The sequence below is a fragment of the Talpa occidentalis genome, unplaced genomic scaffold (genome assembly GCF_014898055.3).
Source record: "Talpa occidentalis isolate TD23 unplaced genomic scaffold, MPIMG_talOcc4v2.1 talOcc4.3, whole genome shotgun sequence".
Taxonomy (NCBI): domain Eukaryota; kingdom Metazoa; phylum Chordata; class Mammalia; order Eulipotyphla; family Talpidae; genus Talpa; species Talpa occidentalis.
Genome location: NW_023603184.1, coordinates 33,319,749 through 33,346,676, shown reverse-complemented (window position 1 = coordinate 33,346,676; position 26,928 = coordinate 33,319,749). Strand labels below are relative to the sequence as shown.

General features: G+C 50.1%; 1 protein-coding gene and 1 pseudogene across 1 annotated transcript in view; both read left to right on the top strand.

The window, feature by feature from the left end:
• Window positions 1–351: 351 nt before the first annotated feature.
• Window positions 352–26,928, top strand: part of PTPN5 (protein tyrosine phosphatase non-receptor type 5) — a 39,541-nt gene continuing 12,964 nt past the window's right edge. The window contains exons 1-4 of the mRNA XM_054699401.1: window positions 352–403; window positions 10,463–10,535; window positions 26,087–26,280; window positions 26,810–26,917. Coding sequence (XP_054555376.1) covers window positions 10,511–10,535; window positions 26,087–26,280; window positions 26,810–26,917 — 327 coding nt within the window. The 5' untranslated portion in view covers window positions 352–403; window positions 10,463–10,510. The remainder of the gene's footprint in view (window positions 404–10,462; window positions 10,536–26,086; window positions 26,281–26,809; window positions 26,918–26,928) is intronic.
• Window positions 6,867–9,706, top strand: LOC119254123 (eukaryotic initiation factor 4A-I-like; annotated as a pseudogene).

The following is a 26,928-nucleotide window of genomic DNA, read 5'->3' as shown; positions in this document are numbered from 1 at the left end:
TCACACACATTTCAAAGTGTATTTTACAAACAGGGACTTGTACAAGCTGTGAGTGTTCAGTTCAGTGAGTTTTCACCATCACCAGGATTTTCTCTTTCTCCTTTCCAGTCAGTACCCACCTCAGAGGGTTGCTATTTTTCCTGTCACTGTAGATGAGTTTTGATAAGTGGAGTCCTACAGGATGAGGCCTTTGGTGGCATCCTTTTTGAGAGCCGTTGTTCTCTTGCATCCCCAGGTCCCTGGCACACAGTTTTCTAAATGCAGCCAGAATGTCCATCCCTGGGCCCTGGGGCCCTTGAGAAGCCATGGCCAGTGAGTTCAAGTCAGCACATCTTAGCCTGATGCACAAAGTCCTGCAGGAGACCTGAGTCAGCTCCTGGGCCTGCTCTCCAGCCACCCTGAGGTGCCCTCCTCCTTCCTGCACACCTGGACCTTCCAACTTTCTGAGCCTTGCCCCTGCCGAGTCCTCTGCCCTCCTTGCCAGCTGAGCTCTGGCTTGTCCTTGAGATGCTCAGGCTTCACCTCACCATGCTACGCCCATCTGGGCAGTCCTGTGAGCCAACCCCAGGTGGCATTCAGCTCATTTCTGTCTGTGCTCACAGACTGGAAGCTGATTGAAGGCAGGAGCACTGCCTTAGCCATCCGTGTATTCCCCAGATGCACGAGGATAGGAAAGAAAGGGATGTAAGATTATAGTAGGCCTTGCCTCAAGGTTGTCTTGGAGATAAACTGGATTTTTAAAAACTGCAAAATACATCCCAAACCATCCTCTGAAACTGATAAAAGAAGGTGATCCAAAATGACAGTGTAATCTCTGACAACAGATGCAAAATGTGGAGTGAATCTCACTCCCAGTGAGGCAGAGACCTCCAGCCCTTCCCCAAAGTCCTGGCATTATGAGGAATGTGATCTATAAGTGCAGAGTAGTCAGAGAGTCAAGGAGACCCTGGGAAGAGATCACAGTAAATCAGGAAAGGCTGCCTGGAAGAGGCAAGTTCCAAGGGTTTTCAAAAGAACTCTGTTGAGTGACATAGTCAGGAGTAATCCATAAAAAGCCTTAAAGCTTCCAAGACAACCTGATCAGTCCACTTGTGACCCTCATCCTGAGTCTCACACAGCTGCCCCCTTCCCTCCTCCTCTTCTCTTCAACGTCTTTCTGCTTCTCTTTCCCCTACCTTAGTCTCTCCTCTGTATTTTCCTTCCAAACTTGGGTGTCCAGAAAGGAGCTGGATACACATTGTCCTGTCATCCATCCCTCCTCTGCACTCGCTGTCTGTCATGGAGTATCTAGAGGGAGACGTGTCTCTTGCCCTTCTCAGCCCGGGCAGCTCACAGAAGCCAAGGACATGGACGGGAGAGCAAGGGAGCAAGAGTAGGGCGTGGTCCGTGGCCAGGTTCCAAGTCAGAAATCAAGATGCTGGGGAAGCATTCAGCCAGAAGAGAGGTCAGCATGCCCTTGACTCCCTGTGGGGAGAGGGGCCCAAAGGAGGCATGAGCCCAGGGAGGCCTTGAAAGGGCAGGAGGCCACAGCTTGGAGGGGAGGAACAGGAAGGCTGTCTAGGAACAAGGAAAATGGGAGAGAGAAAGGCTGAGATGCTCTTAAGAAGAGGCATGACTAGGAGTTGCAATTTTCTTGGCAGAAAGGGTTTGGGGAATCCTACAAACGTAGGTTTCCAGTTCTCTGGCCCACCCTTCCCAAGGATACCGTGTCTGACTCCAGGGACCTAGAAACAGCCTGGGGCTCTCCAGAGGGGAGAGGAGTCAGTTCTGCAGAGGAGGCCCCCTCATCCTCCACCTGCTTCCCTACACTGCTCTCATTAGCTCCAGAAACACCTGGCAGAGCCCGAGGAAATAGGAAACAGAGCTTTGTAGTTAATGGCACTGCCTGGTACAAAGAGCAGGAGCCTCTCCGGTGCTGGGTTGACTTAGAGGGACCCGGGAAGTGAAGCTTTGAGCCAGGTCAGCACCAGTAACAAGGAGCTTGTCTGCCTCAGGTCACCTAGCACTTTCTGTACTTCAGTCACTTCCTCCGTCTTTACCACAGCCTTATGGCAGCTGATTTTTTTGTCCCAGAGGGAGAAACAGAACCTCAGAAAGCTCTGGACTCTGACCCAGGGCCTCGCGGGGAGAAGGTGGCAGAGTGCAGCATTTCAGCCAGGTCCTCTGCATCCAAGTTCAGTCTTTGTCCAGAGGACCATGGCTGCCTGAAGGTGTGCACCCTCAGAATGGTTGCCTGTCTTAGGTGAAAGATTCTACCTAGGACTGAGGACCTCTGATGACCACCAGCCCCGGCTGCCAGCTGGTCACTGGCCACGGCAGTGAGAGCATCAGCCATCCCGGGCTCCGTCCTGTCTTCTCCACTGGCCCCCTGAGCAGGACCAGAGTGACCACTTTCCCGCTCACATGCCAGGCTCGAGCTGCTCTGAGTGCCTGTAAGCTCCTGTACCAAGTGTGCTCGTGACATCTTCACAAGGTTGTCATAGGGTCAATGAAATGAGGAGCAGGAAAGCCCATGGCACCTAGTAGGTCAGCAGCTGATATTCATTAAATCTGAATTCAGGCGGTCAGGCAGTCTATGGAGAAACCACTCGGGCAACCCAATTCCAAAGCCTGTACTTTGTGGTGTTTTTAAGGAGCCATTATACATGCTCAAACCCTAACCTACTTTTCATTTATTTTTACCTCGAATTTATGCCTGGTGCCAGAGTACTAAGCATGGGAAAACAGGGAAGTCTGTTTCCAAGACTCTAAAGCTAGTGGTTTAAATAAAGCCTGGGCCTGGGTTTGAGGCAAACTGAAACCTAGTTCTGCCACTTACCAACTGTATATGACCTTGAACAATGACTCATTCTGTCTGAGTCCTAATCTCCACATGTGTAGGAGGGAGATGATAACTGTGTTTAGCTCATAGAGTTACAGTGAGAGATGTATGATGTAATGCATTTAAGCTTTTGGACAGTATTCAGCACACAGTAAGCCCTCAATAAAAGGAGCCTGTGGTGATAGAAAACCACAGGTTTGTGTGCCGGTGGCTCAGTGTGGGGTGAGGATGCCGGCTTCAGTCGATAATTGCCAAACAGAGGGGTGAGAACTGAGGAGGGATAGCCAGGACTTCCTAGGAGAGTCAGGGAGGTTTCTGCTAAGGAGGTGACATTCAAACAGGATCTTAGATGGAAAATAAGACTTTTCCAAGCAGAAAGGAGAAAATGGGGCCTTTCCAGTGAACGGAAGAGTATGTTCCAAGGCATTATAGGTAGGAGACAGCTTCTAACTAAACGGAAATACCAGACACCACCCCCCCGCCCCCATTGAGGTGTGATCACACCTTCACGATTGTGATTGCCTGTTTTCTCCTTGTAAATTAAACTGTGTACCTTGCAGGGGTGGGGAAGGGCCAGAAAAAAGGAAAATGATGTGCTTTCAGACTTAGAGAACGGATGACCTTTGAAAACTGAATTCCTGCTCTTCAGTTGATCTCTGCTGGGGCTTCTGTCCACCGCACAGGAAGAACTGTCCATTGAACAGGGCCACCATCCGTAACTGGGGAGAGGGGGGAAGTGGGAGCAGGATCCACCCTCCAGTCTTGAAGGTTGTACAGTCTTTGCCCAGGCTCTATGGACCAAGGCCTTGTTTCCCTGATGCTGGCAGCGCCCTCTGCTGGCACCCAGCCACTCTCACCATCCACCTCATCCACCTTGACAGCCCTGGAATTGGTCCTTAAGGAAGGACCCTTCCTTAGAGTTACAGTGATGTAATGATGTAAACGTCATTCAACTCAATCCCTTTGATTTTCATCTGAAGCTACTGAGACTGAAATTAAAGGACATGACTGGCCCTAGCTCAGCCAGTCGCCTGGGACTAGAGCCACTGCATCCTTGACCAGGGAGTACGTTGGCCACTCCAGTAATGGAACATAGCTGCCACGTATACATGCTCACCACCCAAGCCAGTCTCCCAAGGAGAGCTCCCTGGGCTGCTGCTCAGGTGTAGAAACCTGAGGTCATAGTCCAGAGTGGGCCTTCTGGAATCTCTGTTCCTGAGAAGGACACACAAAGCTAATGACTTATAGTGAGCTCCTTCAGGCGCTGGGCAGGGGAACAAGCACTGGGTGTCTCTGTGGCTCCTGCACTAACCCAGTGTGTGAGCCTAGCAGACTCACTGCACCCTGGTTTCCTCATCTGTAAACTGGGGGTACTGCCCCTTAAGTTTGTGTTGAAGATTTTTTTAAAGAACATATACATAGCACCTGCTACAATCTGTTGACTTAATGTAAACTTGCTTCCTATTTTCAGAGCATTGTTTCCAACAAAGGCTAAAAGCCAGAAGAGAGTAGAGCTTAGGAAGGTGGGCAGGGTGGGGGTGGAGGGGGTGATGTTCAGCCATCATTAGCTGTGTGACCTGGGGCAGGGCGCTTCACTTCTCTGAATCTCCATTTTCTCATCTAAAAAACACAAGTAATGATAGGATGTTCCTCCTAGGGCTCTTGTAAGGATTGACGTCTGTCTAACCTCTCAGGAAAGAAGGGAAGGGAAGGGGAAGAGAGGGGAGGGGAGGGGGGCGAGGGAAGGGAAGGGAAACATGAAGAAATCCCAAGTGAGCATCTGGGTAAATGGCCCTGACCCTGTCCCATGCCTTACTCCCTTTTCACACCTCTCTCGTCAGACTGAATTTCTTTCAGTTCCTTGAATGCATTCTCGTAACTCCAGGCCCCTTCACATGCCCTCTATCTGCCTGCAATACCCAGCCCGCTGCTCTCCCATTCCATAGCTGCTGACCCCACTCCTTCATAGCTCCTCGTAGAAATCCTTCCTGCATCTTTCCCTGGCCCTTCTGCCTCATTAGGGGTCTGATCAGCACCACCACAGCACCCCCAGTGCAGCCTGCACTTCTCCCACCAAAGGTGCCACCTGTGTTACTGCTGTCATTTGCTTGCCTGCACTCCCCTTTCATGCCATGAGAGCCTGGAATTCATTACCAGTCCACTGTGACCTTCCCACAGTAGGTGTTTAGTAAACACTAGTTGAATAAGCGAATAGTCCATTCCCTAAGTCAGACTCACATGAAAGATGGGGAACTAGCCAGAGTCCCTCCACAAGCTGGGCGCCTCCAGTGTCTTTCCATCTCCCTGCCCTTGGGTCACTGCCGTGCCACACCTCCAGCTCCTACCAATAGAACAGGATGTAGTAGTCATCAATGATCAGCACATCCCAAGCAGAGAACACTCAGACCCTGTGTTGGGATCCAGAACACTCCAGGTTTGCAGTCTACTCAGACATGGAGACAGATGGCTGGACAGTGGACAGCTGGGCAGGGAGGGTGGGCAGCCCAGCAGGATGGAAATAGCAGTGAATGAGTCCTGGGCTTGAGCCTGTCTGTTCCAGAGTTTGCTTCATGCATCAGTCTGGGTGATTTGATTGCCAGCAACAGACTCTGACTCTGAGGAACTTAAGCAGAAAAGCCACATGTTAGAAGACTTTGGGTTATGACATAGAGTTCCATATAACTGACCTCTGGTCTTGGACCCTCTCTGTGCCAAGGGACAGGCAGAACATCCAGGGAAGAGAGTTCTAACTCCCAAAAGGATTCCAGATTTGGTTAACTATCTGAAAACAGCTGTTTGCATACTATGTGACCTGAGGCAAGTCACTTAACCTCTCTGTGCTTTAGTTTCTCCATCTGGATAGTCTAAAGCTGACCTCTTTCATTCACATCTTCAGTGTGATTGCTGCTGAGAAAACTTCCTGCCCTGGCCCCAGATGGTACCTTTCCCCCTGCAAATGAATTATAACGGAGTGTGTGTGTGTGTATGTGTGTGCACTCCTGTGGCTCCCACCATTGAGAAGGGCATGCCCACTCCATGTGCGCGCTCTGGGCCACAGGAGTGCTTCCCATGAGGTCATCAGCCTGTGCTCCCTGGAACCAGCATATCTGCTGCCCCACATGCTGACCGTGCTGATGAAAATGTGGATGGCATTATGGGCCCCTTTCCAGCCATGATCTGCCCTTCTCCAAGTTGAACAGCTCCTAGCAAGATTCCGCCTTCCCAAAGACCCCAGAACCAATATCCCCAAAACCTGTCATGCCCTCCATTTGACCTTTCACATATATACATTGACAGGCTTAGACCCTGAACACCTGAGATGGGGAGGTGGCCAGGGGGTGGGGAGGTTGCTTCCCGAGTTACCAGAAACCCCTTGGGGGAGGTTAGGTGTATAAGCAGCTAACTGTAAGAGCAGAGCAAAGTAAGAGGCAGAAAGAAATGTGAGTCGGAGTCGGGATGATGGGGAGGGGTGTATTAGAGCCCACTGAGCTAAATTCTTCATGGGAGATTGGGGAGTGCTCCATGGAAGAGGTTGCATCAAAATAATGAGTAAGACTTGGCACAAGGAGGAAAGAACAGTTCAAACTATAGGAACCGTATTAAGAAAGGCCTAGTTTGAGAGAGTGTTGATGTTTGATGAGGTGGAGCTTTGGGAGGGTAGTTAGAACTCTGTTTACAGTGAAGAGTATCCAGAGGGTCCTGGCAGACCCAGGAGGGTGAAGGCCAATGTAGAGGGCTCGTCTGCCTGGGATCCGGTCAGGTGTCCATCCCCAATGAGTAGATCGACAAAACTAGCCTGGCCGTGCAATCAGATACTGCCCCGCCTTCAAAGGAAGTGAAGCACCAGTGTCTGCTGCAACCAGAGTGAGCCTTGAAAACATTCCACCAAGTGGAAGAAGCCAGACCCTATTTCATGTGAAATAGCCAAAACTGGCAAACCTAGAGCTGTAGGAAGCAGATGGGTGGCAGCCAGGGGCCTGGGCAGTGGCTCCTTCACAAGTGCAGGGTTCCCATGGGAATGACGAAAATGCTGCGGGGCCAGACAATGGCGGTGGGTACACAACACTGAGACTCTACCGATGCAGTGAATTTTGCCTTTTAAACGGCTAAAAGAGTAAATTTCACGTTATATGAATTTTACCATAATTAAAAAAAAAGAGCAGTTTGGGACCAGATCAGACTCCACCAGCAAGGTCTGAAATCCACTCCACAGACACATGTCACTGTGCCCCCTTCTGACAGATGTCCCCACCCCACACTAGAAGCACCTTTTGGTACAGAAACCCCATTGCCAAGGAGGGCAGGATTCCTGGTGACCAGGCCTGCTTCCTGCTCGTGTGCCTGGGCTGAGGCCTAGCCCCATCACTTCCCCTTCCAAATGCTCCCTACCTCTTGGTCCTTGCTCTTGCTATCTGCACAGGGCAGGAAGTCCATTCCTTGTGACCCCCTCCCCCCAACACCTAGAAACATCATTTAAGATCCAGCTGCTATCTTCCTCTTGCAGACATCCTCCACCACAAACTGAGCTGAGCTCCCCAAGGTGTTGCATGGAGACACTGATAAAAGCAGGTATAGGTGCAATCAGGTTTGCTTCTGTGCCCACAGGAAGCCTTCTGGGAGCTGTATCGGGGGGGGGGGGGGCCTGGCCTGTTCGTCACTGTTTCTGGGGCAGCTCCGGTGCCTTGCCCACAGAGAAGATTGCTTATTGAATGCGGCAATGGCTTTGGGAAGATTCTCTCCCCTCCCAGACATTTGCAGACTGGTGACCTTCAAGTCCCTTGATCTCTGGGATTCTGTGCTGCATGCCTGTATGCATGTCTGTGTGTGCATGAGTGCGTGCCTGTGTGTTTGTGTGTGTGCGCGCGCACACACATGCACATACGTGCATGTGTTTATGTACATGAGCAGGTTGCTACCTGTTATCCCATATCAGTTTTCTGCTCCTGGTGCCTAGCTAACAGAAGCAGAGACTGAGAAAGAAGGAGCCTGCAGCAATCAACTGCAAGCAACTATTTCTGCTCTTGGCCAGGAGTCAGGAGGGCGCTGCCCAGAGAGACTGGGCTTCATCCAGGCTGAATGGACTATCTCTTCCCTTTGGAAATCTAATTAAAAGAGCACAGATGCACAGGTTTTAGCTGAGGTTGCCTAGAGTCCTTCAACTACAGGGCCGAGCAGTGGGCTCTTATTCCATTTTCCTCTACAAACGAGAGGTGCTACTCTTTCTGCTTTTCTGATTATGAAATTAGTCATTTTCTAGGAAGCTTATTTATAGAGTCCACTGCACTCATGCAGCACTGAGCTATTCTGAACATGGCTTGGGCCTGGGAGGCTTAAGGTGTGAAAGCAGCTGTGAGTCACCCATGGGTGCCCTTCTAGAGCTATCTGGATACCTTGGTTATCTTTCTGCACCCAGCCAGGGACCAGCCCTCATGGGCTGCCCTCCAGTGGGGCTGCTCTTTAGGATAAAGAGAGGAAAACTCAGGGTTGAGAGGCTGGGTATATGTGTTCCAATCCCAGTCCCCATGACCACAATTCACCACCTGTGGCAAGTCAGAACCCCCATTCTGTGCCTCAGTTTCCTCCTCTGCAAAATGAGGGGCCTTCTGGATCTGTGATTCTGTGAGCGCTCTGGACACCACCTGTAGAGGAGGATTCTGAGTGGCTTCACAAAAACCTGCCCCCAACACAGCTCAGGTGATGGTCATGTTTGAGGTTCCTGATGTTTTTTCAAGGTTGGGACAACATCACTTATTCACCAATAGTTTATTTATTGAGCACCTGCTATGAGCCAAATACTGTGTGAGGCTTTGAAATTACAACAGTAAATAAAGCAGAAATAGTGGTCCCTGCCTGCCTATAGCTGATAGGCTAATGACTGAGATAGATGTTAATCAAATAATGGCATAAATTAAAATGAAATTTCAAACTGTGTCAAGTGCTGTGAGTAAAAATTCTGAGAAGTAGAGGTGGGGGAGCTCTCTAGGCAGAGAGAACAGCACAAGCAAAAGCCCAATGAACAAAAGTCTGTCCGGTGCAGCAAGAGAGCAAGGTCAAGAGGAAGAGGGAGCTTTATAAATGGTCAAGAGGTGGGCATCCCAGCCTAGTTTCTAAGGCTCGTGTCTGCAAGTCAGGATTCCAAATCCAGAGACAGTGGCCCTGCTGGAAGGGAGCCCGAGGTATCATCAGGAGTAACGAATGAGATCGTTGACAGCTTTGATGATGCGAATCTCTCAGAATCCCTCCTCCATGGCATCTACACCCGCAGTTTTGAGAAGCCCTCTGCCAGCCAGCAGGGAGCCATTCCCATTATATCAAGGGTTATGATGTGATCACTCAGCCCAACATGGAACTGGGAAAAGGGCCCCTTTTGCCATATAGGCTCTGCGGCAGACTGAGTTAGATCTAAAGGATGCCCAAGCCTCAGTGCTGGCACCCCCTAGGGAATTGGATCAGCTGATAGAGAAGGTTGTCATGGTGGTAGGAGATTACCTAGGTGTCTCCTGCCTCACCTGCATTGGGGGTATACAGGTGCCTGTGCTTAGATACCAAAGCTGCAGTTGATACCCCTGGTCATGTGCTTAATATGTTCATGGAAATACCTGTCTCCCAGGTATATCGAGGTATTTGTACTACATGAAGCTGATGAAATGTTAAGTCATGGGCTCAAGGACCAGATCCATGACATTCTGAAAGCTCAATAGCAACACCCAGCTGGCTTTGCTGTCAGCTGCAGTGCCTTCCAATATGCTCAGAGTGACCAGGAAGTTGATGAGGGCCCCATTTGGATTCTTGTCGGATAGGAGTTGACCCTGGAGGGTATCCAATGCGGGACAAGAGGAGTGGAAGCTGGACACACCTCATGGGGGCCTGGTTGATCTCTAGCAACCTTTTTCCAGTTTACTGGTGGAGAAGAGCTAGACCCCAGTGCAGTCCTGAAAGGAGCCCTGATGCTCTAGAAAGAGGGTATTCTGGTTTCAGAAGGAAATAGAACATTTAAAGTGTGTGTGTGTGTGTGTGTGTGTGTGCACGCGCGTGTACTTTTTCTAGCTATTTCTGGAGGAGAGTGTTACACGCCATTTCCCACTGCCCAAAGCACAGGACACTTACAGGCCTTGGAGGATCTGAACACAGAATGTGTGTTACCTGGCCCCCCTTCTTGTTCACCCATGGTTCAAACGACAGGAACAAGGAGGCCAGTCAGCACAGCGGTGAGAGCATGAACCTGGAATCCTAAACTCTTATTTCACCGCCAGCTCCTCCCTAATGAATTGTGACCTTGGGGAAGTTACTTAACTTCTCTGAGCCGCTTTAATTCATAGGGCCATGGTGAAGACTCAGGGTGATAAAGTTTGTAAAGTGCTTTGCATGTAACAAGCCTTCCTTCCACAGTAGCGGTGCTGGTGACGATGCTGGCAGTAGCCATGCTGCTGGTGCTGCTTTTATCTGGAGGACTCCTCCAGGATTCTGCTTCTGCTTCTGCAGCCTGACCCTTCTCTAGGTTGGTTTTTTGTTCAGGTCCCCCGATGGGATGGAGTTATGCAAAGGGACATAGTGCAAGAAATGAAGCCTTTTTATCTTTGCTCAGGGTTTTGTCTCATTCCCAGCTCAACAGCATCACCTCCCTTTTTCATCCTGCTGCAGGAGAGAGAGAACCACCCTGCTGATGACTCCAAGGGAGGGGCCCTGGACATGTGCTGCAGTGAGAGGCTGCCGGGTGAGTCTTCCCAGCACCCAGCCCCCCCCCCCCCGAGTTCCGAATATAGGAGAGAACCCCAATGACACTGGTGCTGGAGTAAAGCCCAGCTAGCCGTGAACACACATGCGGGGAGTGACTCAGCTAATCTACAGGTCTCATTTAAACAGGGACGGTTCTTCTAACCCCTGCTGGTCTTTCTGACCTTCTATCATGAGAGCTGCTGTCGGCTCACATGGAGGGCAGAGCAGGCAGCCGAGGGTGGGCAGGAAAGGTAGAGAGAGGGGTGAAGAACTCGAGTGTCGGGCCTCCCTGGTGGTATAGGGGTTAACTCTCAGCGCTGTCATCCTTATAGCCTAAGTTCGATCCCCGGCCAGGGAGCTAACCCACATATGGCACAGCAGATTGCTTCTGTCTTGCCCGCTGCTCTCCTAAGCAGTGTATTTCAGTAAATCCTCCTGCTCTGCTCCCCACTGTCTCTACCATCTTCACCCCAGTTCTCCTCTACAAATAAAAAAAAAACACATAAAAAACTCAAGAGTCTGAGCTCAGTGGGGACATGAGCAGTAATGTGTTGCCAAAAACACAAACTGGACTGTGGCATGAACCTAGGCTGGGCAGGCGATGCTGCCTACTTCCCTGGTGAGAGGCCAGAGTCCAGCTGACCACACCCCCGGGAGCCTGGCTGTGGGCACCACGGCCATCACAGGCCCCACAGAGACCTCACCAGCTCCCTGCTGCCCATGTCCCTGCTGCCTGTGGAGTGGGGCAGCATGCCCAGTGTAGATCAAATACAGCATTGGAAGAAGTAAAGGGAAGGAGAAGTGTTTAGTAATTTTCTTCTACCTTTTTTTTTTAAAGATTTATTTATTTATTTATTTATTTATTTATTTATACAAGCACTGGGTACAGTCAGAAGCGCGGGAGGGTGAGAGAATTCACCAGAGCCCGAGCGGGGAGCAAAGCAGGCAGAAGGACCAAAGTACACTGCTGAGGGGAGCAGCAGGCGGCAGGAGAGGTCTGCGTGCCATGTGGGACCCTCACTGGCGGCTGGGGATCCAACCAGTGCTGCAGAGGCTGCAGGCAGCTTTGCAACCCAGTGCTCAACTGCTGTGCCACCAGGGAGACCCTAATTTTCTTCTTTTTATAGTGTTTTTAATTCTTTCTTATAGCAAGTACCCCATTGCAGAAATGTTAGAAAATAAAGACAAGTGAAAGAAAAAGAAAGGAAAAATCACCCTAGTCTTACAATACAGCATACATTTTATATTTCTCCTTCCAAGCCTTTTTGTTATTTAAAAAAAAAAGGGCCTTTAGAATTCCTACGAAGTTACAAATCTGTAGTTTATCATATACCTCATGATTGTTAAGGAGTCTTAGAGTCTTAAGTGACACTATTAACATCAAAATAAAAAAAAAACTAGGTATAACGCTAAAGAAATGACTCTTTAAAATAGCCTTTATTTTATTCACACCAAGCGCAGGTGCCCAGGCTCCAGATGAAGCACCTTGGGCCCCCAGTGAGGGTGAGCCCATTGGTGCAGTTCCTGCCTTGTCCAGTAGGGGGTGCCATTGTCCAAAGGACTCAGGAAGGCTTGTGCAGCTCAGGGATGGAAGTCATCTCACAGACACCTTTGTGGGCACCCAACACAGTTAACTTGAAGGAAAGAATTCTCCAAAAGGGTGTGACAGCTGTCTATGAATATCTGGGGGGCTGTCTTTCGGAGGGGGCAGCAGATTCATTCCATGTGCATGTGTATTTCATAAGAGGATAGTGCATGAAGACTCCATGTGTATTTTTAAGAGGATGTCATAAACCCAGTGAAACTAAGTAGAGACTTGTTGGCCTATAGGATGCAGAACTTTCTTTCTTTCTAACTGCAAAAGTGGTCCAGTCAGAAGTTTATCATTCAAGAGGAAGAAAATGAGTGTTCCATCACTGGAGGTATTCAAGTATTGTCTAGCCAGACATTGGAGAGGAAATTTCCACAATGGTGGGAGGTCGAGATGACATCAAAAGTCCCTTTCAACTATTAAACAGTTCTGTGATTCAGATATGAGTCATAGAATTCAGAGATGATTCTACAACCAGGGATGGCACCACTGGCTAGGAAAATATCCGTGGAAAATAGGACATAATGTATAGGAATCCAGATTGTAGCGTGGCATAGAAGAAAGAGCATAGAGTTTGACCTTTGAGTCTGGCTGTTCTGTTTACTGGCTGTGTGTTTATGGGTAAATCACTTAACCTTGCTGGGCCTCTAGCCCTCACTTGTAAATACAAACAACAATATGAATAGTTATTCTCATAACAATATGAACATTTATCCTCACATGGATTAAGCAAATAGAATCGTGCAAGCAGTCATTTAACAAATACTTAGTGAGTGCCTGCTATGTTTCAAGTTTTGTGCTAAGAGCAAGAAATATAGTGGTGACTGTAACAGACATAGTCCTTGCCCTGCTTTGAGTTGCTTCTAGAAAATGGGATGAAGCCACAGCAGAGAGGTTACAGAAATAAACCTGATATGCTGAATTTCACCCTCCAGCCCATTCCTCCCCAAAGGTCAACCACCCCCCATAGAATGGAAGAGGAGCACTGGACATCTCCTCTGGGCATGGCACGTTGCCCTCCTGTGTCAGGCCCTGCTCTAAGTGCTTTTGCACGTATATCTCCTGTGATCCTCTCCACTGTCCCAGAAAGTCCCTGTCATTTGCTATCCCTGTTTTATAGGGGAGAGGACTGAGGCCCAGGGAGGTTAGGGACTAAGGCCACTTAGCCAATGTTTGGTAGAAAAAGGACTCCATGCAACCTTCCTCCACAGCCTGTGCTCCTGGCCACCACCCGACCCTGCCTCCACTGTCACCATGCAGTCATCGTCATTGCCCTGTGCACTGAGGCAGGAAGAGCTAAGATGTGTCTGTCCCCAGGGAAGAGTTTGAAGGATCTGGGCGATGTCGCAGTGCATGTCCCCTTCTGTGTCCTTCCTCTGGAAAGCCCTGCCTGCCAGGGCCCAGGCAAGTTAGCTGCCCTGTAGACTTTCGATGCCACCCTGATATGGCATTAAAATTATTTTGCCTGTCCCATCCGAGGGACCCTGAGCTCTTGGAAAGCAAGTACCTCTCTATCTTATCACTGGCTGTTCATGTAACTCCTACATGTGCTGGGGATTCTTGGGAGCACTGGAGATTCAACATGGAACCAGATTAGACAAGTTCCTCCTCCCCCACCTTCACAGGCCAGTATTATGTACTGGGGAAAAGCAGGGACTCTGGACCCAGGCTTGGACTCCACTTATCATTGGCAATCCCGGGCAAACTCCTTAACCTCTCTGAGCCTCCTATTTACATGGTGGTTAAAATAATATTCATGGTCATGTAGAGCTGTTGGAGGATTGAATGGATTCATCGAGAAAGACCTTAAAACAGTTCCTGCATGTAGCAAGTGCTATAAGGCATTGCTATTAAGGGAAAGATAGAAAATAACAAAATACACAAGTAAGATATATAGTATGGCAGGAACTGGCCTGCTCTGGGGGAAATGAAAGCCAAGAGGGAAGTGGGAAAAGATGAGGGAGGGAGGTGACATTACAAACAGGGCGATGCTAGAGCCTGAATAGGTATAGACATCTGTCAGTGAAACCCCGGGCCTGAACTGCAGCTTGGACGTGAAAGGAGTTGGAAGGATACAGACCAAGAGAAATGAGGTGCTGGATCTTTGGAATGAGCTTCTGGGCACTGAAAGACACTGCGTAATGAGATTGCAGCCCTCCAGCAACCTCTCCTCCTCCCAGCCATCTCCCCCCCCGGACAAGACGAGGGGCAAGCCGAGTGAGGGCCAGCCGTGACTCAGTCACCTCCACACTCCAGACCAATACTCCAGACCACAGTCACCTCAGCCAGCACTGAGCAGGTCATGCAGGTCATACAGCAGGTGTTGGCTTTGCCAGCGCCCCCGGGCTGCCCACAGCTGCCCTGTGGACAGAACACACACAGACACCAGGCTGTCCATGCGTGTGCTTGACACGTGTGTGGTCTCACTTGTCATAGCCTCTTGCACATGGACACACGTGCACATAGCCACATGCAGTCATCCAGGCACGCACCCTGTCTGTCTCACACAGCCCTGCGGGGCACACACCTACCTTTAATCTCACATGCCCACAAATCTTCCTCTTGTACTCAGACTCTCCTACTCCTTCCATCCACCCCTCCCTCTAGACATGTTTCTTCAAGATAGACAGACCTGCCTGCTCTCTGTGCCTGCTCTGGGTTCCTTTCTTTTCCAAAACCATGCCCCCTTCTCATAAGTGACACATGCGCGCACACGCGCGCACACGCAGGTAGGCACACTCCTCCCCTCCCTGGCCTATTCCCAGGCTTGGTTCCCAGGTACTGGAGCCAGCACCGGGTGCTGCAGCACTCCATGCACCTGCACATGCACTTGCACATGCACTTGCACACTTACTTTCCCTTTCCCTCATGCACACACTCTTTTTCACATCATCACCCCCTTATCTCCTTTCCCCTTGCTCGTTCACTTGCTTACAGTCACCCAAACACATTTATACATTCAACCTCACACTCCCGCCTCTTCGGTGTGTAGGTGTTCACATTTGCAAGAAACCAGGCAACCCTGCTGACGCTGGGGCCCCCGCTCCTTCCCCAACTACTGCTGGTGCAGGCCTGCCTGGGCCCAGCAGCTTCCTCCAGGTACAGGACAGAGGAAGGAGGGAGATAAGGCAAAAGCAGGTGCCAGTAGATGCACCAGCACCAAATGTTACTCGCAGTGTCCCTAAGGAGCAGGCCTGCTCCTCGCATTTGCAGAGACCAAGGCCAGAATGCAAGCAAGGCCCCGGTGGTACTGCACCCCCCTGCTCAGTCCTGCACTGCAGGAGCCCTGTGTGCTGCACGTGGGCACATCAGACTCTATGTCTGTGTCCTGTCCACTGTTTGCCCCAATAGCTGCTCCCTGGTGACCCCTCAAACCTAGAGGTCCCCAACAGAGGCTGTGCCCTCTCAGAAAGGTGTACTATACTGTGCAGGCTTTAACATTTGGCCTGAGAGCTCTGGAGCCATAGGATGGCCTGTAAGGGGGGTGCAGACACACCTCTGTATCTCATGTGCTTCTCGCCCCATGAGGAGTGACATGCCAGAGGAGCAGGTGTGCGGGGCCAGTCACCACCACCCTGGGGCTTCCTGATTACCTGGTCCATGCAAACTTGTGAGTAGACACCAAAGGCCTGAATAGGCCATTGCTCATAAGGTAGCAACAGCTGATCTCTGGTGCCCATGCCCCACTGTAAGTCACAGCACCTGAAAGCTGCTCAAGAGGACAATCCTCCATTTCCCTTCAGGGTAGAAACAGTTCTCGAACATTCTGGGAGCTACCTGAACATATGATGAGACTAGAGAGGCTTTACAACTGGTCCAGTCCCCTGCCTCCACCCTTTCAGACAGACAGGCATCCACTGGAGTCCTAAGCTATGCTGAGACAGCTACTGTCATCTTTCTCTGACCAGGCCCAGGCACTCATCACCCCAGTGCTTAGAAAGTTATTTATACCTAAATTATAAAAATCTTTTTTTTTTAATCTTTCATTTTTATTTATTATTTTTACATCATAGTTAATTTTTTTTATAGAGGCATGTTTTTTATTTATTTATTTGTTTGTTTGTTTGTTTGTTTTGTTTATACATGCACTGGGTACAGTCAGAAGCGCGGGAGGGTGAGAGAATTCACCAGAGCCAGAGCGGGGAGCAGAGCAGGCAGAAGGACCGAAGTACACTGCTGAGGGGAGCAGCGGGCGGCAGGAGAGGTCTGCGCGCCATGTGGGACCCTCCTCCAGTGGCCGGGGAGCAGCCGGGGATCGAACCGGCGCCGCAGAGGCCGCGGGCTTCGCAACCCAGCACTCAACCGCTGCACCACCGGGGAGGCCCTAAATTATAAAAATCTTATCCTTCCACTTAATTTTTTAAAATTTCATCCTTTTTTTATATTCTCAGTCTCTGTTTTGTCTAACAACCTCAAAACTTAGTGGCTAAAACAACTCCCATTTTGCTGGTAATTCCAAGGGTTATGCAGGCTTCAGCTGGATGGTTCTTCTGTTCCCTGTGGCACAGTTGTATTCGCCTGGTGCTGGATTGGGATAGCAGATCAAGAAAGATTTTCTTATATGCCTGGCACCTTGATGCTCCCCCATTTGGCCTTTCTTTGCCTGGTCTAAACTGGGCTTCCTCACCACATCTGGTTTCGAGATGCCCAAAATACTTACAGCAACAGATTTCCAAGTAGGCAAAAAAGGAAGTTTCAGGTCTTTTAAGTCACAGCCTTAGAGGTTATGTGGTGTCACTTTACCCACATCACATTTTATTGCTCAAAGCAAGTCACAGGATCAGCCAAGATTTATGGGAAAATAAATGCCACTTTTTGATAGCAGGGGTACAAGAAGGGTGGTCAGCTCTACTCTACCAAATCCTTTTTAAAAGTTGTCACATTCTTCCTAAACTAGCTGCTGCTTCCCCTAAGTCTTCCTTCCCTCGGCTTCTAACCTATGTCCCTTCCTTCCCCAACCCCTTCACTTTCCATGATTTTGGCTACTCACTCTTTGTAGTTTAAATCTTCAGTGAGCACAGCTGTGTGCAGGCCCACCCCTAACAGTTGTAGAACCTAAATGTGTTAGACACTGTCTGTGTCTAAAAAATTAAAAGGTAGAAATCAAACTATCAGATGTTTAAATGAAATATATTCTGTCCCTCTTCCTTGGCAAACATTCCTTTGTAAGGAGTTTGAAAGTGAGGTTCAGATTTAGAAGTCTTAGTCATCAGAGTTCTCAAAACATGGAGCCTAAGGAAAGCCAGTCTGTGCTCCGTGACCCCCACCGCTCTGACCATCCTCACAAGGGCCCTCATGCACGTTTTTATGGATGGGCACCCTAGAGCCCGCATCCATGCTCCAAATGCATCTGCTTGGGGTCCCTTCTCAGCCAGCCCATGGGATATACACAGCAACTCAGTACACCCCTAGACAGCAGTCAGGAAAAGAGGGCCACACAGATCCAGGAACCAGGCTCAGGACTAGTTGGGCAGGGAATTGTGGGATTTGGGGTGCCCAGTACATGGTCTAAAGGGAGCTGTCCCTTTGGCTCCATGGACCGCTCACCTGTGAGGAGAATGCCTGAATCAGGGCCTCTGTAGAGTGGGAAGCCGTGGGGAGGAGGGGTTCCCTGGGTGTGGGGACAGTACTGAGTGTGTCTGCACTGCCCCGTGTACTGGGCATTGGGTTTCAAGGGTCCAGCCTTAGGCATCACCTTTCATAGATGGGCTGGGCCATGCTTCTCTGCTGCCCTACAGCCCCCTACCCTGGGCACGATCCCATGAACATCTCACCTGCAAAATAGGAAGCGCAGTCTTCTCACGCTGCTTGAATAAGTCTTCATGAGAAGACTTCTCATGAAGTCTTATTCATGGTTTTGTTTTGTTTTGTTTTTTGGTTTCTAATTGTTGGATTCAGAAACCCTGGATGTGAATGAATGTGTGCTCTGTTCCTGTAGACCTTGGACTTTTGCACAATCACTTTACATCTCTAAATTTGGGACATCATACCACATGGAACAAGTGCCATGGAGAGGTAGCCATGTTCTGCGGGCAGCGGGAAGCTGTCACGTTAAATTGAAGCAGGGCCTCAGGTTATTTTTAAAGGTGGTAGTGGGTCCTTAGCACTGGGTGGGCCTGCAAGACCCCTGGCTGCACCCTTTGGATTTACAGAAGGTCTCCAGAGCCCACAGAGGCAGTGAGATGCCCAAGGTCTCACTGCCCCTTGGGCCTCTTAACACTTTGCTGCCCTGTTGAGCCTCCCCATCCATGACCATCCTGGAGTGACAGTCTCTGCATGCTTGGGACTTGTCAGAATAACTACCCTGGTGCTCCCTTCCCTGCACCTGGGCTCCCCTTAACCTCAGAGGACACTTACCAAGACCCATCAAAGACACCCAAGCTAGGACCCAACTTCCACTGCCGTGGGAACTCAGGTCTCAGCCCTTCAGCCACCCACAGGAAACTTCCATGCTGAACAAGAAAGAAACCAGAGGGGTAATAGCTGCACCAATCCTGGCTCTGTGCTTACCCTCCAAACCTCAATGTCCTCAGCTATGAAATGGGAGGGTGGAGCAAGATGCCCTCTCAAGTCTGTCCCTCACTCTTGCATTTGTGTGTAAGTCTCAGGCCCTTGGGACCTCTGTACCCGTCACCTCAGGGTCTCGCTGTGGGTTCTTTTAGTTCTCATCGTGGGCAGCTGCAAGTGGGGAGGGCTGCACCCTCTGAGTTTCATGAACCCCTTTCACCCTGTACTCCTAGGCTTCTGCTCCAAGAGGCAGAGAACTGTGCCTTTGTTTGCTGCAACAAAGCTGTTTGCAAGTTCATTGCATATACCATTTCATTATAGCCCATCCAAAGAGTGCTTGTGCTGCGTTTTATTTTGAAAGCTTGTTAGCATTCTGGATTTAATTAACTGGCAGAGACCAAGCTGCCCCAATTCCGCCACCCCCAGTCCATGCCCACTCCATCCATGACCCCAGTTGCCAGCCAACAGCCTCAAAGGCCCTGCCCACATAGGGGCAGAACACCATTGCCCATCCTGGGGCAGGAGCTCAGCTAGCAGAGGAAAGGCAAGTCCTTCCAGTGCCTCTCCCTCACACCCCTCTCCCCTGGCCCCCATTCCTCTCCTTTCTAAATTCTGCTGCTGCTCATTGAGCAGTCATCATGTGCCAGGCAATGGGCTAAGCACTTTGCATGTTTTACCCTTTGGTTTCCTCAGAACCCAAGAGGCAAGCTAGTTTCGCTATTGTCCAGAGAAAAGATTAAGTCACCTCCCCAAGGTCATGTGGGTAGAAGATGGCAAAGTCAAGCTTCAAACCTAAGTCTGTGATGCCAGACATTCTGCTGGGGGCCACGGCCAAAAGCTGCCTCCCTGGAAAGGGAGCCCTTGTGCAGACAAGCAGAGTTGCAGGGCAGACTTGTAGGATCCTAGAGAAGGTTCTGTTATGTGGAACTCAGCCCTTCAAGAGCATCCACACAGAATCCTGTTCTTGCTTCTTGACCTCCCCTTCACCGGCCAACAGTATTTGGCATTCCTGCCCCTCACCCTCCCAGCCTCTCTGGACTAAACATCCACTCCTCTGATATTTGGAACTTAGATTGTTTCCATAGCTTGGATGTTGTAAAGAGTTGGAATGCTCACCCTTGCTCTCTTCTCTTTAGCCCTCCCCTCTCTCTGCTCTTTTTGCTCAGTCTTACACTTCCTGTCTCTCTCTGTCTCTCGTCATCTCTCTGTCCTCTCTCAACAAAGCAGCCTTGGTATGGCCAAGTTACTTATATGGTTCCTGAAGGTTTCCCGAGCAAGTGTCCCGAGAGATCCAGTAGAAGCCACACATACTTTTCTCGTCTAGCCTCAGCAGTCATAAAACATCCCTTCTCCCACATCCCCATCTTTAAGGCATTTGGCCAGTTCAAGGGGAGGAGGCATGGACTCCACCTATTGATGCAAAGAATGCAGAAGTAACAGACAACACATTTGAAGACCACCGAAAGGCCACCACAGAAATTAGGTTACAGAGAGGTTAAACAGCTTGTCCAAGCCATGTAACTCATAAAAAAGTGAATGCCCATGTTCGGTGCCAGAATCCTCTTATGCAAATTGCTTTCCTTTTCCCACACTATCTTGCCTGCCTGCAAAATGCAGAGATGAACAAGACTTGGGCCTGCTTACCCTCCAACAGAAAGCAGGCATGTACCACTACCAGCACAAGTCCTTGTCGTCTTATATTTATCAGTCTTCTTGTTCCCTCATCAACAGGACTGATGAGTTGCAGGTAGGGGGATGTCAGTGCACATTCCCAGAACCCCATACCTACCACCAGTTTGCTGATGCCCAGAAAGGCTAGAATTTTTTTCTTCAGAGGAGACCTGCTGGTCAGTATTAGGATTGAGGCACATACAGCCCAAGGGCATTGAAAAGGTGCTTGCTAAATGTTTGCCAAATAAAAATGCTGTTTGGGAAATCTCTCCTCTCAACACATCCCCTCTTACCTTTAGTTTGTCAGCTGCATACCCACTAAAGGTAACAGAAAATGGGGACCTACCACTCTGGCCTCTCCAGGGAGGATGGAGACCTCAGGGTGCCCATGTGCAGCCAGGACAGCCTCCCATTCTCAAGAGTCCTGGGCAGTGCCAGAGAACATGACGATTGTGATGGCAGAAAAGGCCAGTTGGATCTATTCCTTCTAGACTCTTCTAACCTTTCTCATTTCCACTGGGAGACCTCCCTTGGTTCGGCGCTCAGGGCCTAACCAAGCAAAATTTCAACATGGGTGGGGTGGCCTGCACCACCCCACCGCTTTGTGCATTTCCAGAACTTTCTTTGGAATACCAGAAAGATTATGGATTGTGGAGACCCACAGACCTGAGTTCAGATTCCATCTCTGCTAATTCCTGGCTGTGTGACCCTCAGCAAGGGGCTTCGATTGTAGAATGTGGACAGTGTCATCCCAAGCATGGCTGTGGGTATTGGATAGTGCTTGGCATATTTGCTAATAGTGCTCACAGAGGCAGCTGCCGTCCTGTCTCCACCATGGCTAACTGCTGACCCTCAGCAATCCGCTTCCCCTCTCGTGCCTCAGTTTTCCCATCTGGGAAATTAGCAGTCTAGAACAGATACCCTTTAGGGTCTATCAGGCTCTGACAACCAGTAGTTCTAGAAGCCCAAACAGCCGAATGATGTTCTATTAGTCAGGGCCCCCTGTGACTGTGTGGGCATGATGGGGAGGTCACTCTTGGCCATTTAGGGAAGGGAAGAAAAGCTGAATGGGACAGAACCTCCCTTCTCATAAACAGGAACAGGCTGAGCCAGCCTTCCGCTCCAGTTCCTGTGGGCTGGCAGCCCGGGAGCTCCAAGGATGAGTCACTGACAGGAGCAGCCACGGGTTCTGGAACTCAGGAGGCATCCGCCCCAGGGCACATGGTAGCTGAAGAGTTTAATGGTGGGATTCGGGAGCTAATGACAAGAGAGAGATCACAGAGTTTCTAGGTAAAATCTGAAGGCCATTCGCCTGCAGGCCTTACCCAGGGTCCCTACGGGTTTGGCCTGGGGGACTGGGCTCCTGCATTCCAGTATACTATCCTCCCTTCCCTGCATACCACACAGCCTTTGAAGGGCCAAGAGCTAAAGATCAGGCACAAAAGCTGCACCAATACCCCCAGGTGCTGCTTAGGGTTCAAGGTTCCCCTACACACAGGGACTGCTCCCTTCCTTCCTCCTTCCCAAGTTCTTCCCATCTCTCCCCATCTCCCTGCCATTGCTACAGTGACCCTTTCCTGAGAAACAATACGCAAAATGGAGAGGGCTTTTAGGAATCTCAAAGACTGGCTTCAAATCTCAGTTCTGCATTTACTTGGGCAAGCCACTTAACCTGGCTCAGCTTGGATTTCCTGGCCTGGAAAATCCCCTTCACCCTGCGCCAGAAGCAAGCTGGTGAGGAGCCCGATGTGAAATCCCTGTCAGCAAGCTGCTGTGAGTCAGGGTTTCATGCGTGGCAGAGCAGCTACCTTGCTGTGAACGATTGAGAAACTAGCCCTTGACACAAGCAGCTGCCTCTCACCGGCAAAACAGGCTGATGATGACAATCCCTACCTCATAGGGCTGCCAAGGGGAGCGCGTGCAGAAGTGCCAGAGGACCCTTGCAGAGCATGCCCAGTGAGGTGGCATTGTCAGCCCTAGAACAAGAGAGTGAGCAGAAGGGTGGGCAGGGCAAGGAGCCGACATCAGCTCTAGGAGGGGGCTGTGGCAGCCAAAGGACAAAGGGGCGCAGGACCATGGTGGGCTGTACAGGCAGGCAATGTTCACTGCTGTCCCCATAGAACCTAGCCCGGCACCAGGCACATCACATCCCTGGGGCTCAATAAATGTGGGCTAGACTCACACATGAATGAGCAGAGACCCAGATCAGCCCAGTGCCCCATCGTCCCCACCTCCAAGTTCACGTTTATCACAGACCTCCCTACTCCAAAAATTAGGCCCTCTTAATCTGAAGTCCATGGATCCCCTCCAAAATTAGATGTGAAATATAATGTATGTTTGAAGTAAAGGATGTTAAGTTTCTGCCCAGAAGATCTGTGAAGGGCAGAGAGCTACCAGTCGCTCCTGGAATGCCTGTCAATTGCATCTTTGTGCCTAACCAACCCTCCCCCACATGCCCTGTGACAGGTGCCCCATGAATTAAAAAAAGACAGCCTCCACCTTTGTCTCTCAGATGTGCTTACAAGGAGGGCCCTACCAGCCTGCTCTTTTTCTTCCACCTCCAGAAAGTGCAAGTGGGTCAGCCTGCGTCTTTCAGACAAAATGACGATTCACCTCTTCAGGGGGCTGGGTGGCTGTTCTCTCCCAGCCCTGCACATTCCCTTTTGATGTGCCAGGTAGCTGTGCCAGGTGGGAGTTGGGCCTTCAACCCGAGAATATTAACGAAATCTTACAGTATATAAACACAAAAAAGTGATCTCTATTTTTAATACTTTTCTCACCACAATTACATGTATGTGTGTGTACATATGCAGATGTACATACATACATATGTATGCATTTAATGAGGAAATTCAGAATAGGTAAACAATGAAAAAAATTGCCTCCACTCTCACCTCTTCCGAAGAACTGTTGTTGTCACCTGAATTCTATTCTTCCCACGTACTAAGCATTTATTGAGCACGTACTATGTGCCTGGCAGTCCCTATGCAGCACACTCACACTACCATGTCATGTTAGCTTCTGATCCTACATCAGGTATTCCCCACTGTTTCATGTGCACAGTTACACTTTCTTAGTTTTTAAAGCCAAGGGGATCATATTGTTTGGTAACCTTGCCTTTCTCACGCCATACATTCAAAATTTCTTTCCATGTTATTAAATATTCATCTATAGAATCATAACAGCAGCACTGTGGTTCTATTGCAGGCAGGTCCCATGCTTCCCAGATTGGGGTGGGTGTACCCCTGAAGGCAAAGACATGGGATAAATGTAGCATATTTTCCTGAAGCATAAATTTGATTTGAAGCTTTAGGAGGGAGGAAAAAAAGCCATTATTTAATATCAAAATAAGTACAGATACACCTTCACATAGACACAGCACACCTAGGAATTGTAAAGCAAGATCCAAGATGGTGTGAGCTTGCTGTTATTTCCCAGGGACCCATGTCCCCTCTGCAATGAGGGTGGCAGAAACATCTGAAAAACACTGAGCTCTAGTTCAAGGCCCTCTTTTTACAGATAAGGAAACTGAGGCCCACTGCTTGTGTAGTGCAGAGCCACACCAGCAGACTCCAGGCCCGCGCGTCACCCAGGAACTGCTTTTTGCTGAGGTTGAAGGTGGAGACCTTGCCGCTTGAGTAATCAGCCCTCTGCTTCTCGGTAGTGGAAGCTTTTAGCTTCCTACATGGTCTGTCTCTTTAGCAGCAGCTTTTCCTTTCTTATCTCGCTGCCTGGGATCTGAGCTCTGCCCCTGTGGTTGGTACTGTGGGCAAAGGCACACGCCCCCATAGACTCCAGCCACACTTAGATTTTATACTTGCTGCACTGTTTTGTAAACAGGTATCCGTGGTCTGTTTTCCCCATCAGGATGGCAGTTATGTGTTATTATTATGATCTGGCATTTATTGAGCACCTACTAGATGCAGGCGCCATGCTGATATTTCACCTGTAGTATCTACAGTCTTTAATCACAGCTTTTCAACGTATGTGTGATTATCCCCATTTGTCTGAAAACGAGGAAAAGTTTATCACTTGCCCATCATCATTCACTCGCTGAGTAAATATTCATTGCAGACCTCATGCGTGCTAGACGCCGTGAACAGTTATGATGAAAAGAACCAAACTGATACTGCTCCTGGCCTCATGGGAGAGGGATGATATTCAACAAGGAATTTTACAAACCCTACTAAGTGTAATGGAGCCCAGAGCCCAGCCAAGCACCCAGGTGGGTTCAAACCCACCTCAGTCACTTACTAGCTAGCTGACGTAGGCACCTCATCTGTCTGCACCTCACCTTCCTCTTCTGTAAAATGAGAGTAACAAGTAGTGCCGACTTCATGGGGTACTGTGAAGAGTGAATAAGTTGACATATGTTAATCACTCAAAACCAGACTTGGCATATTCCGGGTGTACTGTTGCTGCTGGTGGTATGAAGGAGAGGTTAGGGGGTTCATACCAGGCAACAAGGCAGAACTTATTTCAGGTGACTTCTGATTGAGTTCTGCAAGGTGCACAGGAGTTAACTTGGCAAAATGGCAAGGGGGACAGCAGGGTGTTGGAGGGGTCTTCCCAGCAGAGGGAATAGCAAGTGCAGAGCACCTGGGGTAGGGGAGAGAGGTGCAGGGAGAACACAGTTAGCATCTGGGAAGGAGCCTGCCATAGAAGTGCAGCTATCTCCAGACCTGGCTCTCTGCAGCGCTGTTGACTCAGGCCATGGGAGATGCTCAGGAATGTCATGTGGGCATGGCCAGCAAGTAGACAAGTCTGTGGACAAACATGATCTTAACTGTGGGTGTTCTTTCCCATGTCACCCACCCAGAAAAGGAGGCCGTTGTCCGGTATCCACAGTGATGCATGCACAGCCCCATCACCACTGTCAGGCTCTGCATGTCCACATTGCTGCCTTCTTTTTTCTTGACACTGGACTGAGCCCCGCAGGTTTGGATGGGGAACTCCAGGTGGCTGCTGCTAGACTCCTCAACCTCCAAGACCGCACTCGGGTCTAAACGGTGGTGTTCAGACACTTTTTTGTAATGGAGACAATCCTGTGATTGTGGATTATAGAATCAATTATTTAAGAAATAATCTTAAAGGAAACCCAGTATATGAAAGGGAACAACCAAGAGCTTCCAGGTTGAGGTGCAAGCTTAGGGACCCAGCACTTGGCAATACCTGCTACCCCTGAGAAAATGCTAGGGCTCTGTAAAGCAGTTAGAAAACCAAGGGTGGAGCCCAATTCCCATTTTCCAGGTGTGGAAACTGAGGCCCAGTGAGGGAGTGGCTCCTGTGGGCTCTTGAGGTAGGGGGGAAGCAGGTGGCTTTGATCTTGTCCAGGCTCCAGCCCCTGTCTGCATACAGAGTACAAAAGACAAAAATCTGGAGGGGCAGACGTGGGTGGGTTGCTCAGGGTCACGGCCTGGTTATGCCATGCCTTTTTTCCCTCTCTCTCTTTTAATTGAGTTTGAGGTGGTTATTTTTTGTTTCCTTAAGAAATGGAAAAGAATGGAGCTGCGTAAACACAACGATGTTAACTCCCTGAAAAACCTCCTGCCATTTTAACTCTGTTACTGGAGAAATAAAAGAGAAATAATTTGTCCACCCACACTTAGCTCTTTCTGACGAAGGTAGGTGAATATTGCTTTGCTAATCGAGGGTGACTGCTGGAAGTGGAGCCACGCTGACTGGTCCCGGATTGAGAGGAAGCCACAGCAACCCCAGAAGGAGCAGCGGCCGTGGGTCTGCAGGGCCCGCGTCATCGGCCCTCGTGCTGCCTTCCACAGGTCTCCCCCAGCCGGTAGTGATGGAGGCACTGGATGAGGCTGAAGGGCAGGCGGACTCTCAGAGAGAGATGCCACTGCCCCCATCTCCTTCACCGCCCTCAGAGCCAGCTCAGAAGCCACCACCTCAAGGCGCCAGGAGCCACTCCCTCCCTGTCAGGAGCAGCCTGTGCCTCTTGGCTGCCTCTCAGTTTCTGGTAAGGACATCACGGGCCTCACGAGGACCTGGCGAGAGGGTGGGTTGAGGGACAGCCCTCCACTTCCTCCCCAAGATGGCCACCAGGGGATACAAAGGTGTGAGGGTCCTCCTGGGCATCCCTCAGGGACTTAACCCCCTCAGACTGGTGTGAGGGCAAGGATAGCTAAGCCTCTCATGCCCTGCCCTCCCTAACATGAGGCACAGAGCACAGGGTCCCCCAACGCCCTCTCCCTGCAGGGGTCTCTCTGAGAAGTTCCTGTCTGTAAAGCCATTTCTAGGAGACTTCCCTTTTTATGTATGGACATGGGGGTCTCCTTTGGGAAGGCCTTCTCTTGGCTCCCTTCAGTCAGCTTCTTTCCAGGGAGAGTCCTGAGGCCTTGTCTGGCCACACAGAACCTGGGCCCTTCCCTCAGCTGTGCACTCTGACCTTGGGGGACCAGGTCAAGGTAGGAGGTGAGCTCTACAGGGGGAATATGGGAACCAGGAGCCCAGACTCCAAACTCAGTCCCTGCCCCTGGCTGCCCCAGCTTGCCTTCGGGGTGCTCTGGTTCAGCGGCTATGGCCCCAGCTGGTCGCAGAATGCCACAGACCTCGTCTCCTCCTTGCTTACACTCCCCAGACAGCTGGGACCCATGGTAAGTCAGCC